Raw genomic sequence first — 21,451 nt, 5'->3', positions numbered from 1 at the left:
TCGGACACGACTGAGCAACTTCACTTTCACTTTCCACTTTCATGCATTAGAGAAGGAAATGGCAACCCAGTCCATTGTTCTTGCCTGGAGAATCCCAGGGACAGAGGAGCCTGGTGGGCTGCTGTCTATGGGGTCGCACAGAGTCGGACACGACTGAAGCGACTTAGCTGCTGCTGCTGCTGCATCCAACCACTTAGTTGAAATTAATTTCATAAAAAGAGGACAACACAAACCTACCCAATAGTCTGTAGCCTAATTTTTCCACTATTTAAACAAATTAAGACTCAGATGTTTACATATGAAATAAAGTTTATTATAATTAAACAAAAGAGACTACTTAATACAAATATTAGCATTCTCTTCCACTGAAACCAAAGGATACAACTTTATTGATATTCCTTTCTTTCTGCTACAGTCCAAATGATTGAACTTTTTAGTCCACAGTGTCCTTTAGGGTATCTTTCATCATTCCTGACTTCTGGAATATCTATGAAAGTCCTGAGTAATATTATGACAATATGACTTACTCCACTGTTTTCTAATTCTGTTAGCAAAAAAAAAAAAAAAGTTTGTTTTTAATGTGGAGTAGTTCTGCTTCTTTGTCATCCCAATATTGCTTCTATATCCATTGCACAAAACAGTGTTTCTCAAAGTCATTACATCACCTTCGTCATTCCCCTGGGTTGAGTATCAAAGTGCAGTTCCCAAGACCCCAGGCTGCTGAATTCACATTTCTACTTGTAGAACCTAGTAGCCTCCATTTTAACAACCCAAGCAGATGGTCCTAAACACAGTCCTCCAGGGAAGAGTCAGCACCTTGTGCTGCACTAAGCTAGTCTGGTCTCCTCAGAGTCTGTGCTCCAGATCCTTACCCCTTTCACGCATGATAAAGTTACCAAATGCTTGGTGATCTTAGTTGCTTTCTAATAGATAGCCCATAGTTGTAATCAAGGTTCATAATTACTTAAATTTGGCACCCCAAATTAAATCTAATCCTATAGAAATGGTCTATTAATGCAGAGGATAACAGACCACTTGCCTTCTTTGCTCTGTTCCTTTCACTAGAGTAACCTAATGCTGCCATTTTCAGCAATAACCATACATAACTTGGGGAAGCCCAGGTGGTGCAGTGGTGAAGAACCCACCTGCCACAGCAAGAGATGTGGGTCCCACCCCGGGTCAGGAAGATTCCCTGGAGTAGGAAATGCCAACCCTCTCCAGCGTTCTTGCACTTCCCTGATAGCTCAGTTGGTAAAGAATCTGCCTGCGATGCAGGAGACCTGGCTTCGAACCCTAGGTCTGGAAGATCCCCTGGGAAGGGAGTGTGTGTGTGTGTGTGTGTGTGTGTGTGTGTGTGTGTGTGTGTTTAAAATCTCTCTTTGTTAGCCATAATCCCTTTTTGGATTCAAGTCCCTGGGTCAAAAGTTTCTTCTTTGAACTTTTTGCAAAAGTTTCCCAAGGCATCTCTCTGACTCTCTTCAGGGTTTGCTTTTCCGGACACTATGAACAATTTGCTTGGTGTTCTCAAGTTTTTTATGTCACAGCACATCACTGATGATAGCCTCACAAGTGACACACCCTCATCATGTATTCCAAGTTTTACAACTTCAAATATATTTTGTCTGAAAGTAAAATATTGTAATCATATTTAGTTACCAGATATATTACTATATATTATTTATGACTGCTCTTCACAATGCATATATGTCAGTTGCTCAGTTGTATCTGACTGCTTGCAACCCCATGGACTGTAGTCTGCCAGGCTCCTCTGTCCATGGAATTTTCCAGGCAAGAGTACTGGAGTGGGTTGCCATGCTCTTCTCCAAGGGATCTTCCCGACCCAGGGATCAAACCCCAGTCTCCTGCATCTGCAGGCAGACTCTTTACCATCTGAGCCACCAGCATATAGTGATAGTGAAAAATAGACTGCTGCTTGTGTGGAATTCCAGGCTGCTTGCTACAATATCAGCCTTTCCCTCCCACTCAAGGAAGCACATACTTGTAAGAACATAAGAGCAGTGATATCATCAGAATAACCCTATGTTCAAACTTAGGTATTTTTAGAAACTAGATGAGTCACAATTTGCTCTTACTATGAGTAACAAGTTGCTTGTGACTCACCTCATGTGCCAAGTCCAAGTTGAGGATGACAAAGGTGCTTCCTCCTGCCATTCCAATCCCCTCTCCACCACCAATTAGCTTTTCCTTGCTGGGCAAAATTAAGTCCAGGTTGCACTTGATTTTAATTATGAGAGCGGTCAGTAATTCATTTCATCAGGATGATCCAAGTATCTTTCTTGACAAATAGCTTGCCTTTGTACAATTTGGATGTCTTTTGGCTCAGCAGTCTGTAACATTCTCCCACAGCTATATTATTTCTAAGGTGGTAGTATTTTGGCAGTTTGTTTATTTGAACTTTTTAAATATGGCAGTGAAATCCCATGATGTCTTTAGAGTAAAGAAATGCACGTTTTTGCAGTCATTAAATTTAAAATAAATCATCTAACATAAGTTGAACACAAAACTGTCTTTAAAAGGTATTTTTTAAAAAATCCAAAAAATGAATACAGAATTTAAAACTGTTAGGTCATTAGACAATGCACATAGTGATGAAAGCACCAAGGACAAACAGGTTGCAAAGGACAGGAAAGAGGATAAGAAGGGGAGGTCTGGGAGTTCTGAGCAGGACATCCACCAATGCTAATCTTCTAATACAGATTACGGTGAAAGTAGATTTCTCTTTTTCTTTTTAATTAAAAGCCATTTGGAATGAGAAGTTTTTCATCCTCTGGCTGCTTATATTATGATTTCCACAATGTGTTACATTAAAGCCTATTTGTTTCTTATGTAAAATATAATATTTTCTTAGAACTTGCTTCTCAGTATATTTCAGGACTCATAACACACCTTTATAAATCTGTTCTATACTCTAAAATCTTCAATGTAGAGAATATAATATTTAGTAAGTATGGTTTAAAAAATTTCTTTAGAAAAACTAAATTTTATTTATCAATTCCCTTTCCTATCTAATCATGTGGCCCACTCTAATCAAATTTCCCTGATGTTTTTAACCTAGAGTTTGACTAAATGAATCCACTCTTGCTTGTTCAAATTGCTCTTTCAACATCCTAAGACATCCTTTTTGGACCTAAAAGACTTTCAAAGATCATTCCTTTATCCAGGCAATCAAAATATGACATGGCAAAAGACAAACTCTTTAGCTATGGTCCTTGGGCTGCATGAATATTTTCTGACAAAGCAGAAGGAAAAACAAAGTGAAGAAAGTAAGGAGGGGGAGGGAGAGAAGAAAAGAGGGATGGGGAAAAGAAGAATAAATATAAAACTATTAAAGAGATTGTTTTAAAATGAGTACATTTTTTTAAAAGACCCCATACAGTCTGTTAGCAGATGTATTAGAAAGCAACAGTTAATATCTTCTCAGAATGGTCTTACTATTTGCCATGATCCTCTTTTTAACTTATTTTTGCTAGTATCCATATTTCTAAGGACAAGGGAAAATTTTTTCATACTTTCAATATGCATACCACTATACCATATTAAAGTGCATAATGGTACTAAAAGCTGGAGCCCTCCCCGTCCACTGGGTTGCATTTAACCACAGTGAAAGCAAAATTATGCACTATTCCACTCTGCCAGGCAATGGCAGTAACGTGCACAGCAGATGCCATAAAGCACTTTGCACAAGAATGAACAGCGAGGCTTAGCTGGTTACACTGATCTTTCTTCACTGCCCCCCAAAGCTATCTTTTTAGAATTCAGAGTTTACTTTTTATGACTATTTTCACCTGAATTTATTTTTCAGAACTAAAGTATTATCCTAAAATATATTATTAACTGACTTTAGCACTACCCTAAAAATGATTTCTATGGACATTTTCTACAGAAAAAAAAATCAAAATTATTTGTCTTTTCAGTTCAGAAGTCTCATGATTTTTTTTAAACACACTTAAAAGCACTCCATGTGTGATTTTTTTCATAAAGGATGTGAAAAACGTCCAAAAGTCATCCAAACAGAGGGTCAACTATATCCCTAGATCCTTAATTTTGTGAAAGAAATTCTGTGGAGCTCACATGTGCCTGAGCTGTAGAACCTTAGCAGTAATACTCCGATCCAGAACCCTCACTTTTAATAGTCAGGAGACTCCACACTTGACCTAGAGCAGAGTGGCAGTTTTTCTGATTCGGCTCTGGGCCTTCGCGTCCACAGTTCCCCTACACTTTGAGACCTGGGGGACAGCGTCTCAAACCGGATATAAGTCTCTTTTGCCAAATCATCTTCCCAGAGGGAGTCTGGCTTACACTGAAGTTTGCAAACTTTGTACAGCAGGAAAAAAATCAACGGCAAGACAGCAACGCAGGCAGCGCCACTCACCACCATCAGGAGAGACTCTCGAGAATCACCTTCTTCTTCAGCTCTGTCAGTAGAAAAGGTGATACACTGGTCTTTCTGGGGAGGCATTCCCTTTGGACAGACACACGCTATATACTGCCAACCAGGCAGCAAGCCATTTATGGTGACTTGGTTCCTGCTGGAGTTCACGTTAAGCAGCAGCAGGTCCTTCTCACCATATTTGGAATAAAACACGGTCACTTCCGGGGTCTGGGTGGTGTTAACAGTGTCCCACATCAAAATCACGCTTCCTTCTGTTTCGCTGACCACCTGGAGGTTTTCTATCGTGGCATTCGTTTCCATGGGCAGGGCTCGGTCCAGCAGTGCCAGCTCTTCCCTCCTACTGGCACTAGCTGGGGGAAGCTTCCCGCCGCCCATCTCCGCCTTGGCACTTCTTCTCCCATCTGGGCGGAGTGACTGTCGGCTAGCCGTGGCGGGGCCTGTGGATATTCTAGTGCCTGGCGTTGTAGCTGAAGAAACAGCGGAGGAGAAGAAAGGAGACGAGAAGGAGGAAGCAGTGGAGGGAGGAGATGAAGCTGAAGTAGGAGGAAGAGTGGGAGAAGAGGAGGAATGAGGCCAGGGAGACGACGATGAACCAGGCAGAGATGCGGGTCGTTTAGATCCTGGCTGGACCTCTTGTTCAGGGTGATCCCCAGTCCTTCTTTCAGAAGTATCTGATGAGATGGTGGCTGTGACAACACCGGCCACTGTCACGGTGACCACAGCTTCTGACATCCCAGCCAAATTTTTGGCCTTACATTTGTAATCCCCAGCATCCATGTAAGAAATGCCCGTCAAGCTTATTATGGACCATCTGACTCCCTCCCCTGGAGATTCCTGAATTACTGGAATAAAGAGAAATGCATACTCTGTGAGAAAAAAAAGAAAAGACTCAAGCAACATGCCAACTGAAAAGTAAACAATTTCTGGTCCTACACGCATACCTCTCACATAAGCGGAGAGAGAAGTGGTACGCTGAAAGTCTCTGAAGGCAGGTAATGGGTCTGCAAATGGTTTATATGGAAATCTAGGACATGCTAGGTGACATGAGGTTTGTATGGGAAATGGTATTTTAAAAATACATGGGGCTGAGAGTTAAGAAATTTTGGCCTTAGTAAACTTTTGTCACTAAATAACATGTGATTCTAGACAAGCTATCAGTTTTTAGACCTCTGTTTCCATGTTTTTTAAATAAGGGGATAAGACAAAGTGATCTCAGACATCCCTTCCAATTTTAACCCACTGTGATTCTATAAAATATTTATCACAAGACATTACTTCAATATTTCTCAAAATGTTTTTTTCATTGTAATAAAATGCCAACTATCCACACAGTCAGAAGGCATCATGGATCATCTTCTAGCATGGAGGAGTCATAATTTCTGTTTCTTTCTTTCACAGTATATTTCATTTAGATAACCTGGTAAACCATGAGTTGCTTTTTTAAAATTTTCCTCTGATGGAGGGAAGTTAAAGACAGAGGCCTATCTGCAACCATCCAGATGCTGAATCATGTTGTTTTCCATCTAAGAAAAAAAAAAAATCAGATTGTCTAATTTCATCTATGTGGTTAATCAGACAAACTGAGGAAAATACTAATCAGTAAAGTGTACCTTTCAAAATTTTTCCATTCAACACTCTTAGCAATATTTTATTAGAAATAGACAGCCAATCTCAAACCATACAAAAACACAAGATTAAGTTTCAGACATTTGTAAACACCTTATTTCAAAGGCCTGAATTAAGAAGATACCTGTATAATTAACTGGCGAGCTATCTGGTCTGATCCACGTGAGCTGCGGGGTGGGGTAGCCAGTGGCATCACACCGCAGCAGGACATTGCTGCCCAGAGCAGATGTGATCTGGGTAGCTGAGGTCATCACTGATGGCTTCAGACACTGCTCCAGCTCAGCCCGCTGAAACAAAATCCCTGTGAGGCGTTCCGGTTCACTACACACCATCATGGGATCAAGAAGTACTATTGCAGGGTCAGCGACTTTTGACAATGACATTATTTTGGAAATGTGACAGTCACAGAACCATGGGTTGTCCTGCAGACCTAGACCAGAAGGGAGGAAAAGGTTGATAGTTTTTCCTGATGACATCCATCTACTCACAGCCCCGTGGGGTGGCATTTCTGCATTCTGGCCCTAAAAACATAAGTACTTTGAGGGGTCAGAGTCACCACTCTGTCAGTTTTACCCTGCACTCCAGCCACAAAATTCAATCTGTCCTGTCAGTTCAGATCATCAATGATCATGTGTGTGTGTGTGTGCGTACTCTGCTGTGTCCGCCTCTGTGACCCCACAAACTTGTAGCCTGCCAGGCTTCTGTCCATCGGACTTTCCTGGCAAGAATACTGGAGTGGGTTGCCATTTCCTTCTCCAGGGGATCTTCCTGACCCAGGGATCAAACCCGAGTTTCCTGCATTGCAGGCAGACTCTTTACCATTGAGCCACCTGGGAATCCTTTGATGATCATAGCTAATAGTTACTGAACATTTATATATACTAGGCTCTGTTCTAAGCACTTACCTGCTAGTATTTTATTTAATCCCTACAGTTCTATGAAAAGAATATTATTTCCCCCATTTTAAAAATGAAGAAACTGAGACACAGAGAAACCAAATAACTTGACCAAGGTCATGTAGCTGATTAGTGTCAAAGTCAAGATCTGAATCCAAATATCACAGAATGTCATAAATATGGTGACAGATTAAAGGGCCAGAAAGTATTATATTATTATAAATATTATTCTAGGATGCTGAGAGGCACCTAACTCAGCCTGAAATATGTCAATATTTTGTGTGACTTTGCGGTAGTACAATTTCTGTGTAACAAAAGCATAGAGTGAGACATAGGCAAAGTTAGGTGACAAGATTGGAAAAAAGTGGTAGAACATGGCTCGGCATGAATGTCACATGTGGTGGCCATGGAGGCACACTGCGCACATCCCTCTTCAAGAGAGACTCAGCAGCAGGAAATACAGTTAGCTGACAGCTTCCAGTTGCCAGCACCTGCAGGATCTGCCTTGGCTTTCAGAACTGTTAGCCAAAGTATTGTACCCTTCAACGAGGCTGTCAGTGAAAGCTTAAAGAAAAGTGAGAAAAATATTATTGGAAAGTAGAGAAAAGGGCACACCCTTGTTATGAAGTAGCAGCAAATTTAGCAACACTATCACTGGTGGCTAAACACGGAAAGTAGAAAATGCACTCAATGAAAAATGTTCTAGCTAAGGATTTTTCCACGTGGTGTTGAAACTGCTGCCTGCTGTCTTCTAGCTGCTCATAGTAAAATATAAAGGAGAGACAACAGCTAAAGGAAGAATCTTTAAATGTAAAGGAGCTAAACCCAATAAAACTGCTTCTTACACCACCCTCTCCAAAATTCTCCAGTGAAGGAAGGGTCTCAGAGCAAAAGTCAAATTCAGGTGGGTGGTTCTATACAATTAGTTGCTAGGATCTCAGAAAGATCTAAGACGGTGACTTCAGAGCATTCAGTCAGACAGAAATCTCCTTAAGGACCTGACGAGTGATGTCCCATACCAGCCTTAAAAAAAAGCCCAAGGTTAGAAAAGATTTATGTCAAAGAGATTTGTGGTTGTGGAGTGGATTTGTATTGATTTTTAAGAAGAAAAAACACAACCGCAAGTTTAAAAAAAGTCTAACCATGGTGGAAGACTTAACCATTCATAAATTTCAGATTTCTATCTATGCCAATTTTTATTATAACAGCACTTTGTGAGTGGTTCATATTTCTCTGCCAGTTTGGTAAAGCTTGCTGTTTCTACTATCTGCTATATTAGAAATTTGTTTTCTTTCATGGATGAATTACCTTAACCTTCTTCTCACATTTAGTCCCATAAATCTATAATCAGTTCTCTAATACTGATTTAAATTCTACTCAAGCTGTCGATAAATATCAAATTCATTCTGTCATACAATATAATATGTGTAGAATACTCATACTTTCAAAAGACTTTGACTTGGTATGCCAGATTTTTTTCTTTATAAAATAATAACAAAAACAGACTTGCAGATATAGAGAACAGACGTACGGTTGTCAGGGGGGAGTGGAGGAGGGGAGGGAAAGACTGGGAGTTTGGGGTTAGCAGATGCAAACTATTACATACAGGATGGATAGACAACAAGGTACTACTGTCCAGCACAGGAAACTACATTCAATATCCTGTGATAAACCATGAAAAGAATAGATACATGTATAACTGAGTTACTTTGCTATACAGCAGAAATTAAGCACATTGTAAGTCAATTATACTTTAATAAAAGTTAAAATTAAACTAATAACAACACAAAACAGCAGTTATTGGTTGCTTCCTATGTGACAAATACTGCACTTATCAAAAATTGTAAAGGGTCTACATTTTACCCTGCTTTAGCTGACCTGGTAGCTCAGCTGGTAAAGAATCCACCTGCAATGCAGGAGACCCCGGTTTGATTCCGGGTTCAGGAAGATCCCCTGGAGAAGGGATAGGCTCCCCACTCCAGGATTCCTGGGCTTCCCTGGTGGCTCAGCTGGTAAACAATCTGCCTGCAATGCAGGAGACCTGGGTTCGATCCCTGGGTCGGGAAAATCCCCTGGAGAAGGGTATGGCTACCCACTCCAGTATTCTGGCTTGGAGAATTCCATGGACTGCATAGTCCATGGGGTCGCAAAGAGTCGGACACGACTGAGCAACTTTCACTTTCACTATCCTGATCTTAAAGCTCTCATTCTTAACAACCGTACATATGTCTTATACTGACCTCAGGAAGCTAGTATGGTTCTTCCAATTTCTTACCAGAAGACATTAAGGCACAAAGAAATTACTGCCTTGACATTGTAAGCAGCTTAGAGTCCCAAGTCCTAGGTGTTTGAGCCTCTTAGTCTAATGCTTCTTCCACGACAACGCACTTATTACCTCTTTGCCACCTAAAAGCATCTAGAGTATGGTGGCAGCTGTAAGTGCTGTCATCTACAAATAACAAGTGTTAAAGCAGCAACGTCCGCAGCATAACAGTCTATACATGGCAAGATCAACAGCCATACAATTAAGAGTTTCATTTATACTTTGAAACTGTTAAAAAAAAAATGTTAATGGTAAAACAAAATTCCTTAAAAATTAATCCAAAGGATTGCATCTAAAAGCGATGTGTTTATTTTTAAATCCCTCAAAAACAAAATATTTATTCATGCTATGAACATCTAAAGTTAAGGGTACAACTTTTAAAGCCTTAATAATAATAGTAACCTAGAGCTGAACACATTCAAGTGTTTTTTTTTTTTCTTCTGGGGACAAAGATACAAGAATGCTCTGAAAGTTAAACTATTACTTGTACTGCATTCCTTGGCAAAGCACCGACCACAACCAGCAATTTGCATTAATTAATTTTAAACTACTCTTGGATGGGGTAAATGAACTTTGCCTTGTCCCATTTCTCAAAGGATAATGTTTTTTGTGCATCACAGTAGTCGGATATGCTATTCTTTATGAAAAGGTCAGCAATAAATTCCAGTACAAAAGTTATTCTGTAGACTATAAGCTCTTGAAGGCAATACCATGCCTTAGTCAACTCTGGGAGGTAGTTTTACTTAACAATTCAAAACGTAAAGTAAAGTCTTTTTAACAACTGGTGCTAGAACTACTGGACATCTATTTGGGAACCAATAGACCTTAACCCCTACCTCACACTATACTCAAAACTGTTTTGAGCTAGGTCACAGTCATAAGCATAAAGGCTAAGAATATAAAGCTAAAAACTGAATATAAAAGTTAAAACTACAAAGAAAGACTATCTCTGTGACTTGTGAAACTGAAAGTGAAGTCACTCTGTCGTGTCTGACTCTTTGCGACCCTGTGGACTGTACCTGACAGGCTCCTCTGTCCATGAGATTTTCCAGGCAAGAGTACTGGAGTGGGGTGCCACTGCCTTCTCCAGGGGATCTTCCCAACCCAGGGATCGAACCTGGGTCTCCTGCATTGCATGCAGACTCTTTACCATCTGAGCCACAAGGGGGCTTCCTATGACCTGTAGGTATGCAAATATTTCTTAGATGGTATACAGAAATCACTAAAAATAAAAGGGAAAACTGATAAATCAGACATCATCAAAATTTTAAACTTTCTTACAAAAGACATCATGAAGAAAATTTTTTTAAAAAGACATCATGAAGAAAATCAATAGGCAAGTCACAGACTTGAGAAAATAGTCATAATGCATGTAATTAATGAAGACTTATACTCAGTAATAAAAAGATGAACAACATTAAAAATTATAAATATACCAATGGTCAATAAGTAAAGGTAAATGGTCAATACCATTACTCATCAGGGAAATGCAAACTAAAGTGACAATGTATTACCACTCCCCTGGCATAACCACTCCCAAGAATAACAAAAATAATAAAGACTGACAATGTCAAGTGCTGCTGAGGATGTGGAACAAACAGACTGTGCTAATGGAAGTTTTGAACAATACAATCTCTGGAAAACTGGCAGTTTCTTTCTTAAAAAGTTATATATCTAGCTATCCTATGACTTAACAATTTCAATCCTAGGAATTTATCCAAGAGAAATGAGAACATAGCCACAAAAACTTTGCACAAAAATGTTAATAGCCGTTTAATTCATAATAAAGCTAAAAACTGGAAATAGTCCATCTGTCCAACAAAAGGACAAAAGATGAATAACTGGTATACTTATACAATTAAATAGACTGAGCATTAAGAAACGACCAACATGTGCAATGACATGGTTGACTCTCAATAAAATACATAATGTTGAGTGAAAGAAGCCAACCACAAGAGTACTTCAAATGAAATTACAATAGGCAAAATTAACCTATGGTCATAGAAATAAAAGTAGTAGTTCTCTGGGGTGGGGGGAGACTGATGAGAAAGGGCACAGGGAAACTTTCCAGGGTGATGAAAATACTCTGCATCTTGATGAGGCTGTGTGTTTTGTGCAGGTATAGGTTTACCATCATTTGCTAAATTGTACACTTAAGATTCACGGTATGCATATGATATCTCAATTCCTCAAATTAAAAAATAGTTTAAGGAGTTCCCTGATTGCCTAGTGGTTAGGATTGCCAGCTTTCACTGCCATGGCCTGGGCTCAATCACCTGTAGGGGAACTGAGATCCCATTAGTCATATGGTGCAGCCGAAAAAAAATTTTTAACTAAATTTTTAAAGATAAAAAATTTTTTAAAGTTTAAAAAATAAAAGTGATGTCTCTGGAGATGGACTGTGAAGTTGCAACTTGACTCTGCCCCTTTACCAGCTGGAAAAAGAAGGTGATGACAGTCACAGACCCACCTCATGGGGTTGTCCTAGAGGCTGAGATACTGCCAGGCAGTCCTCAGATGAATGTCTGGCAAAGAGTAAGCCTTAACTGTACGGATTTGTCTCCTCTCTGCCTAGGAAAGAGCAGGTAAGCCAACAGAGAGTCAGAAGTATTTGTCAAACTAAATTAATGCCATTTTACAGAATTCTGTGGGACTACTCAGGGCCACCACTGCCCTTTGGCAAACTCCATTCTGAATTTTTTGTTCTTTAGTTGCTAAATGGTGTCTGACTCTTTTATGACTGCATAGACTGTAGCCCACCAGATTCCTCTGTCCCTGGGGTTTCCCAGGCAAAAACACTGGAGTGGGTCTCCAAGGGATTTTCCTGACCCAGGAATCAAAACCATCTCCTGCATAGGCAGGCGGATTCTTTACTCCTGAGCCACCAAGGAAGCCATTCTGAATAGAAGAGCCCTTTACAACTAAGCAACTTTAGGTTCCAGTAAGAAGAACACAAAAAAGCAATTTATACTCTTCTACTACAGAGTTTTTCTCCAAGATAAACAGTGTTAGGCCTTACAGACTTTGCCTGTGTAAATATTTCTTTATTCTTGAGGAAGAGGTCATGGAAATTTACCTGTACTGCAAATCAATCTAGTTTCACAGTTAATTTAAATGCTTATTTGCAGGACACTACTTTACATTTTTATAACTACATTAAAGGACAATTTCATTAGGTTGATATTTTTATTCACACAGAGGAGAAATGGAGTAACTGAAAAGCCTCTCCCTAAATTCTTTTTTATTAAATAAATATTTAATTTAAATAGATCAGTAAAATAATATATACAAGGAAAATAACTCTGGTACTACTACATACCTTGCATTACAAAGCAGTGGGGAAGAGCATGGGTTCTACAACCAAATGGTTTGTATTCAAACCCTACCTCCATCACTATGGAATAAATGAATCTGGGCAAGTGTTTTAACTATGCCTCATTTCTTCATCTATAAAATAGGGATGAAACTATACTTATCATGGGGTTAATGTGAGATTAGAAGAGGTTACATCCATGAACTATAAGAACTAGGCCTGGCCAAGCATCCATCGGTATTAGCTACTATTACTATTATAAATAGAATCCATCAACAACAATAAACACAGGGTGATAAAAATGAAATGAAAAGATAATGTATCCCACTGTAATAGTACAAAAGTAAATTCTACAGGGCACCTGGAAAGATATAATTGCTACAGTTAAGCACTTGAGTTCTAAATAATCTAGAGCTGTCTCTCACTGCCATGTTTTTTTTTTTTTTTTTTTAATGTAAAGAAATTTTATTTATTTTTTTTTACAGTCTTCTTTTTTTTTTTTTTTAATTTGAGGCTAATTACTTTACATCATTACAGTAGTTTTTGTTATACATTGAAATGAATTAGCCATGGATTTACGTGTATTCCCCATCCCAGTCCCCCCTCCCACCTCCCTCTCCACCCGATTCCTCTGGGTCTTCCCAGTGCACCAGGCCCGAGCACTTGTCTCATGTACCCAACCTGAGTTGGTTATCTGTTTCACCCTAAATAATATACATGTTTCAATGCTGTTCTTTTGAAACATCCCACCCTTGCCTTCTCCCAGAGTCCACAAGTCTGTTTTATACATCTGAGTCTCTTTTTCTGTTTTACAAATAGGGTTATCGTTATCATCTTTCTAAAGTCCATATATATGTGTTAGTATACTGTAATGGTCTTTATCTTTCTGGCTTACTTTGCTCTGTATAATGGGCTCCAGTTTCATCCATCTCATTAGAACTGATTCAAATGAATTCTTTTTAATGGCTGAGTAATATTCCATGGTGTATATGTACCACAGCTTCCTCATCCATTCGTCTGCTGATGGGCATCTGGGTTGCTTCCATGTCCTGGCTATTATAAACAGTGCTGCGATGAACATTGGGGTGCACGTGTCTCTTTCAGATCTGGTTTCCTTGGTGTGTATGCCCAGAAGTGGGATTGCTGGGTCATATGTCACTGCCATGTTTTAACAATTAAATTGGAAGACTTAGGTACATTACAGTTAAACTAACAAAAAAGTCAAACTAGAGAAGTCCTTCTTTGTAATATACTCACATCTCAGTCACAACTGCTATGGATTGTTGTTGATCTAAAATCATAGCCTCAGAAACTGTCCAGTTATATTCGAAAGGACTGTCATGTAAACTGCATTCTCATTACATTTCTATTAGCAAGATGGAGTAAATCCTGTTATCTCCATTTTCCAGATGTGAAAACTGAGTTTTCCATGTGTGATGCGCATACATGGACTAGTCTTCTTTTCAGGGGGTAGCACTTCTTTCCCCATTTTGTTACGCAGCAGTCATGACTTTGCTTTGGTCAGCTGTCACACATGGCTGGACATGTTTCAAAATATCTTTTGTTGCTTATTATTATGATTATAAAAAATAATGCATGATCATTGCAGCACATTTTGAAAATACAGAAAAGCAGAAAGATGTCAAAGAGAACAGTTAATTAATTAGTATAACTTTTAGTCTTTTTCTTTGCAAATTGTAAAGTACTCATGATCATGCATTATTTAAAATTACATAAATTTAATGTTATACTAAAAGTATTCTTGTGTAAGTTTTTAAATAATCTGCACTGTTCCTCAATAAAATATTAGCAAACCAAATCCCAGAATACAGTAAAAGGATCATATACCATAATCAAGTGGGATTTATTCCAAGGATGCAAGGATGGTTTAACATCCACAATTTAATCAGTGTAATATATCATTTAAGAAATTTAAGGATGAAACACATGATCATCTCAATAGATACAAAAAAAGCATCTGACAAAATTCAACATCCATTTATGATCCAAAAAAAAAACCTCTCAACAAAATGGGTATAGAGGGAATGTACCTCAACATAGTAAAAGTCATATATGACAAACTCACAGTTAACATCATACTCAAGGATGGAAAGCTGAAAGCTTTCCACTAAGACCAGAAACAAGAGAAGGATGCTTAGTCTCACCACTTTTAGTATATGTGCTGCTGAAGCAAGCACTAGTCTCACCACTTTTATTCAACACTATACTGGACTGAAGCGACTCAGCAGCAGCAGCATACTGGAAGTCCTAGCCAAAAAGTTTAGGCAAAAAAAAAAAGGAAAAGAAAGAAAAGGCACTTGTATCTAAAAAGGAAGAAGAAAAACTGTCACTATTTGCAGATGACATGAAACTATATATAGAAAACACTAAAAATAATCACCAAAAAAAGAACCATGAATTCAATAAACTCACATGATACTAAATCAATATACAGAAATCTGTGGCATTTCTATACACTAACAACAAGCAATCAGAAAGAAAAATTAAGAAAACAATCCCATTTATAACTGCAACAAAAAGAATAAAATATCTAGAAATAAATTTAACTAAGAAGATGAAAGATCTGTACACTAAAAACTATAAGACACTAATGAAAGAAATTGAGGATGATGAAAATAAATGGAATGATATACTGTACTCATAGGTTGAAAGAATTAATATTTTTAAAATAACTATATTACCCAAAGCAATCTATATATTCAATGCTATCTAATCAAAATTCCAATGGCACAGTTCACAGAACTACAACAAATAATTCTAAAGTTTGTATCGGACCACAGAAGATCCCAAATAGCCAGAACAATCTTGAGAAAGAAAAAAGCTGGAGATATTGTGGTTCCTGACTTCAAATTATACTACAAAGCTGTAAAAATCAAAGAGTATAGCACTAGCACAAAAACAGGCACACAGATCAAAGGAACAGACCTGAGCACCTGGAAACAATCCACACGGGTGCAGACAATTTACAACAAAGGACGGAAGAACATGGACAGGAGACAGGGCGGTCTCTTCAGTGAGTAGTGTGGGGAAAGCTGGACAGCCACATGAAAAAGAATGAAACTAGACCGCTACCTTACACTATACACAAAAATTAACTCAAAATGGATTAAAGACTTGAATATAAGACTTCAAACCATAAAATTTCTAGAAGAAAATACAGGTGATAACCTCACTGACTTTGGTCTAAGTGATGTTTTGTGGATCTGACTCTAAAGGCAAGGAAAGAAAAAAGGAAAATATTAATGTTCTATAAAATTATTTCTTCATATTATTAGGAACTAATCTTTAGAGAGCTATTAATAGCCATTTAGTAATTTGATTTTATTTTCTAGTCTATATCTCCATTGGGTAATTTTATTAGAATCAGGAATTGCATTCAAAGAAACTTTTAAAAATACATAGTGAAATAAAATTCCAATGTTATGGAATTTTAAGTTATGAAAATTTCTAGCCATTAGTGTTACTCATAAGAATCAAATCAGTCACTAGAATAAAGTAATTAAGTACTACAGTATGGTTTTGCATGGCTATCACAGTATATATATTAATATTTAAAGAGTCCACAACTATTGCTAAATTAAACCAATTTTTTTTCTCTAACCCACCCTAAAATGCTTCTCTTATTATATAAACAAAAATATCTAAAGGATAGTGGTCAAAACATGAAACAGCTGTGCAAGAGAAATTTTGTGACTTTTTCTCTATTTGGTTCTTATGGAGAAAATATTTTTACTTTCATAAGCACCAAAATGCATATACATCTCAACAAAAGTAATGCTAAAGCCATTTAAGTGCTGTCACAGTATTTCTTTTTTTTCCAGTTAAAACACTTTTTATTGAAGTGTAGTTGAGATACTATATGTTATAGGTGTACGATATAGTGATTCAAAATTTTTAAAGGCTATACTCCATTTACAATTATTATAAAATACATAGTACTTTCCTGTCTATAGAAAATATCAAATTTATCTTTCATTTATACTTTATTTCAGAAAATATTTAGCAAGTGATACTGGTCAGTAGAAATTTCTGGCACAATTTCTGGGAATCCAGTTGCTTCTCATTCAAAAGTCTTATAAGTCATTTCACTGACCAAACACTCAAAATTTCTTTCATTTTTCTGAGAATTACAACTTCTTCTGCAGCCATGATGAACATATCTTGTACAATTCAAAAAAGCCTTATGGGGTGAACAAAACTTTAGCAACTTAAATTGCTTTGTCAAAGCTTCAGGTCTGTGTCTCACACAAAAGCAGGACAAGGCCTCTCTGCCCACAGATACTGTTGAGAAGGGTCTCAGTTCACTGACTTCAACGGGGCAGTCACATTTACTGGGCATTCACCAGAGCACTGTGCAAGCACTGTAGGAAGACAAACAAAAAGAAGAGAAGGGCTTGCTAGAAGGAGTTTATGTGTTAAGAATCCAAGATAAATATCCATAGACTCTAAACAAATTCAGGATCAAAATACACAAGATTAATCACAGTTAAACTAAGAGATTAAATCCATCAGGAGACCCATATAGGGCCAGTACAATAACTGGGGTTTAGATTATTTGTTTGTTTTTTAATTAAGAATATATGGAGGCTACAGGGCTTTCCTGGTGGCTCAGATGGCAAAGAATCTGCCTGCAATGCAGGAGACCTGGCTTCAAACCCTAGGTTGGGAAGATCCCTTGGGAAGGGAATGGATACACACTCAGTATTCTTGCCTGGAGAATCCCATGGACAAAGAAGCCTGGTCCGTGGGGTCGTCCATGGGGTCACAACAAGCTGGACACAACTGAGCGACTCACATACATACACACATCTGGAAGCTATACTTCCTAACCGACTAAACCACTGCTACTAAATAAAGATGCAGATGCCCTTCCCTCACTCCTGAAGACCCTGATAAAGGGCTGAAAAGAGACCAGAACAAAAGATCAGTTGTGGCAGAGTATGGAGCACTGATGTGCTCATGAGAATTCTGTCATTCTTCCCCAGGTTCTCTAAGAGCAGCATTTGTCTCTCAGTCTATGAGGCAAATTTCCTTCCCTCCCCTCACACGCACACACAAACACTTGCTGCCCTCAGTCCACAAACATGGATGCACTCACACTCATACACATACACACATGGTGAGCACGTATACAGTCGCAAAAAGAGTCATTATACCTTATACAGGGCAGACCGATAAACTGACCTCAGTCAAATGATAAGGTACTCTTCCATCAAAAGTGCAAGTACAGAGTAAAACACCAAATTCAATAGATGCAAAAGTAGTGGACAACTGAAGCAGGTACCCAGAGCAAACCGTCTGGACCAGAAAAGCCCAGAGGCTGTGAGCTTACCGAGAATAATTCTTCTTGGTGGAAGGTCCAGGCTTCTGGATGATGCTGTTACCAAGTGGGACCAGCTTTCCAGGAAATCTGGTGGCAGTGTGGTTAATCTGTTGCTTGATAAATCCAAGTAGGTGAGGTTCTTCAGGTACCTGACTGCCTCGTTTGGCACGTTGGCTATTCTGTTATTGTGCAAATCCAGGGTCCTCAGGCCGGGCATGTCCCTCAGAGATGTCCAAGGGAAAGCAGTCAGAGAATTTCCATCCAAGCGCAATTCATGCAGATGCTTTAGGTTGTAAAAGCTGCTGGTGTCAAGGCTGGCCACAGAATTGTAAGTCAGCCAGAGGTACTGGAGCTCCACCAGGTAGTAGAAGGCCTCGGCAGGTATCGTATGGACAACGGTCTTTTCTATGCGAAGCTTCACAGTGTCCACGGGAAAGTTTGTAGGTAACTCATTCATATCAAGGTCATTACATAGCACCACCCTAGTGTCACAAAGCAATGGAAGGAAATCTGTTTTCTGAGGTTCAGTTGAGAAAAGTAATACTTATTTGAAATATGCATAGAATTTTTCGTTCCCTACTGGTTTGCATGAAGTATCCATTCAGCCTAGCTGAATGCTCATTAATAGTCATCCTCATCACCTTCTTCTAGGTTGAACCATATGAAATGGCCATTTTTGCAGTTTAAAAACCATCAAATATCCTTAATTTCATGTGACTAAACCTGAACTTTTTATGTGTCAGGCCTGTGCAATATACATCACATTCCATCCCTTTTTAATCATCACAACAGCCCAATGAACTGATATTAGGGAATAGGTAAAGGTACCAGCTCTAGAGTCAATCTGGTCTTGGTTTGACTCTAAGCTCTATCATCTTTGTGGCCATGGAAAGCCACTTCACCAGTCTCAGCTCATTTTCCCACATGGTACTCTTATGGTGAGTAATTGAAATGGATGAAAAAGTTTACACCTTCTTGGCACTCAGTAGGTGTTTGCTATTATTATCATCAGTCACATTTTTATAGATAAAATAACTGAGGCCCATCAACATCAGGTAACTTGCCAGAGTCACAGAGCTAGTGGTTACACAACCACCTTTCAAACCCACATCTATCCAGCTCCAAAGTGCACACTCTAAACTTCTTTAGGAAATGCCCCATTTTAAAAGAATCCCCTACTGAAGTTATAAATTGATGCTTATGAAGAGGAGCACAAGAGAAAGGAAGAAAGAAAGGAGGGAAGGGAGGAAAGAAATAGCAAATATTCATATTGGATGACTAAAATCAAGCTCTGTTTTAACAATGTGACCATTACATTGCTTTCAGCCTAAGAAATAAACCAATTAACTGCAAGTTTATTTTTTTTTACCTCTCACAATTTAAGTGACCTTGAGCAAATGACATCACGATCTTGTTTGTGGCATGTAGAAAAACAGACATAGGAAAACAAGCCTGTCCATATGTGGGTGTAAAGTATGAAAAATCAGAAAATTTAGATTCATTTAAACCTGAAAAAAAAGACCTATTTATCTCCCATTATATATTCAGCTCCACCAGATTGCTGAAAATGATTAATATAAAGCATCAACTGAATTATGATACATTACACATGTAGTAAATAGTAACAATAAAACAGCCATTCAGTAAAACACATCACATTAAATCAGTGAATTTTTAAAGCCAGCCCATGATGTAAAGAGAAGGAAGCAGCATAAGCAATGTGCTGGTTGCCTCATCTCCTCTCTTTAGGAGAAGTGCCTATGCATCATTGGAATTCTCTAGGCATACCTCTTCATCTCTATTCTGAATCACAAATTTCAGTGTATTTTATACCAGAATGATCCCGCTTCTCATTAAGTCAGCATTCCAGTGCATTGTATTGCAAAAAGCCTTGACTGGAAGCTAAAAGACCCAGACTGCCAGCCAGTCACTGCAACAATTCAACACTATGATCTCAGACAAGCCATTTCGTGTCTATAGGATTTATTTATCCAAAAAATGACAGTGGTCAAACTAGATTATCTCTGGAGTTCTTATCAGGCATAACATGCTATGATTTTTATAAAATGCATCAATAATGGGGCCACCGTGAAGAAGGAAACACTTCTGTTACTATTTTCTGCAAGGTAGTCTGATCTGAGTCATTAACTGCAGTATATCTTTTGCCAAGTAGGTTTTAAATTGTTACATTCTTCTCACTGTCTTTAACCACTTTGAGTGAATATCTCAGACACCAGGAGTTAGTAAATTTTATAAAATAACATGAAAAATTATACAAAAATATGTATTAATTATTATTTGTATAAATTTGTAAGACATAAATTGAGCGATTCTTTTAACAAATTACTTTGAGGCTCACTGTTCACTTCAACTGAGTCACGCAAAAAGTCTGATTTTGTTATTAAAAATTCTCTCTCAAAAAAAAGTTTACTATGTTTAGCCAATAAGAGTTCTGTTTTGTATTTAACTTCTATCTGAAAGGACTCATGCATATCATAAACAAACACTTGTTCTCACTTCACAAGCATATATTAAAGAAACACAGAGGTTAAGTAACTTCTGCAAGGTCCCACAGTGTCCAACACAAAACGCTGACCCATTTCTTTCAAACTCTAACATCTTAAAATGAAAAATTCTGATTACAAACGTCTCTAATTTCACTCATGTGATCGTCCTTCCTACTTCTTAAAGTCTATTCAATTGAGCAAATAATCCTCAAAATGAAAGGGAAAACCCTGGAAGCAAACGATCTGGGCATGTCACACACCTTCCGATCAGCCCTGCCCCCTTTTGCTTTCCATAACCAGATTGAACTGCCCACACAAATCTCAGTGGTTTGACCTCCTGCAAGGCTCACTGTGTGAATACAAGTACAATGAATATTTTAGTAACACAATGTGTCTGAGAGTCTCAAATAATTTGAGGGGCTTTGAAGGAGTTAAACTGCTCACAATGGAGTAGGCAACCAGGATTAACACAATTACATTAAACTTATCTAAATTAAGCCTCCTCTCTGATTTCTGAGCAGAGGCAACTGCTTTCAAAACAAGGCCATCTGGTTTGAGTCCTTTTCCTCGGAATCATTAGAACACTGAGTAGCAAGGAGAGAAGCATACCTTGATCCCAGGCCATCATTTCTGCCGTGATAATCACAGGTGCACTGTGAAGGACATAAACAGCTCACTCTCTCCAAAAAGCTAAGCGCAATGCACAGACTTGCAAAGAGATGCATGGCTCCTTTTAGAGGTTATTTGGACAAAAGGTAAAAACCAAATCCTAAGCATTCAGAAACTGGTGCGCCAGGAATACAAATGGCCATTTAGTAACAGCAGATTACACAGGATTAGCTGAGATCTGTAGTTACTTAACCTTCAAGTGTAGCTTGCAGAGGATCAATCCGCCTAGACTTTGAAACTGGTTTCAGCAAAGTAACACATTCTAAGAGAAGTAAAAATCAAACAAGTATCAAGAAAATTTCAATAATTTCTCATATCTAAATTTGCCAGGAAATGCCTATTGAATCCCTTTTCCTTAG

At 38.3% G+C, this 21,451-nt stretch overlaps 1 protein-coding gene across 1 annotated transcript; it reads right to left on the bottom strand.

Annotated features, from left to right (window-relative positions):
- Positions 1 to 291: 291 nt before the first annotated feature.
- LRIT3 (leucine rich repeat, Ig-like and transmembrane domains 3) lies at positions 292 to 20,955 on the bottom strand. Its single transcript, XM_020887920.2, has 4 exons — positions 17,926 to 20,955; positions 6,165 to 6,470; positions 2,122 to 5,256; positions 292 to 544 (listed from the first exon to the last, which is right to left on the bottom strand). Exons 1-3 carry the CDS (start codon positions 18,371 to 18,373, stop codon positions 4,148 to 4,150), a joined length of 1,863 nt encoding a protein of 620 aa, XP_020743579.2. The 5' UTR covers positions 18,374 to 20,955; the 3' UTR covers positions 292 to 544; positions 2,122 to 4,147.
- Positions 20,956 to 21,451: the final 496 nt, after the last annotated feature.

This window comes from Odocoileus virginianus, chromosome 21 (genome assembly GCF_023699985.2).
Source record: "Odocoileus virginianus isolate 20LAN1187 ecotype Illinois chromosome 21, Ovbor_1.2, whole genome shotgun sequence".
In the NCBI taxonomy this organism is placed as follows: domain Eukaryota; kingdom Metazoa; phylum Chordata; class Mammalia; order Artiodactyla; family Cervidae; genus Odocoileus; species Odocoileus virginianus.
The sequence above is the reverse complement of the archived record's forward strand: the minus strand, read 5'-3'. Positions and strand labels throughout refer to the sequence as shown.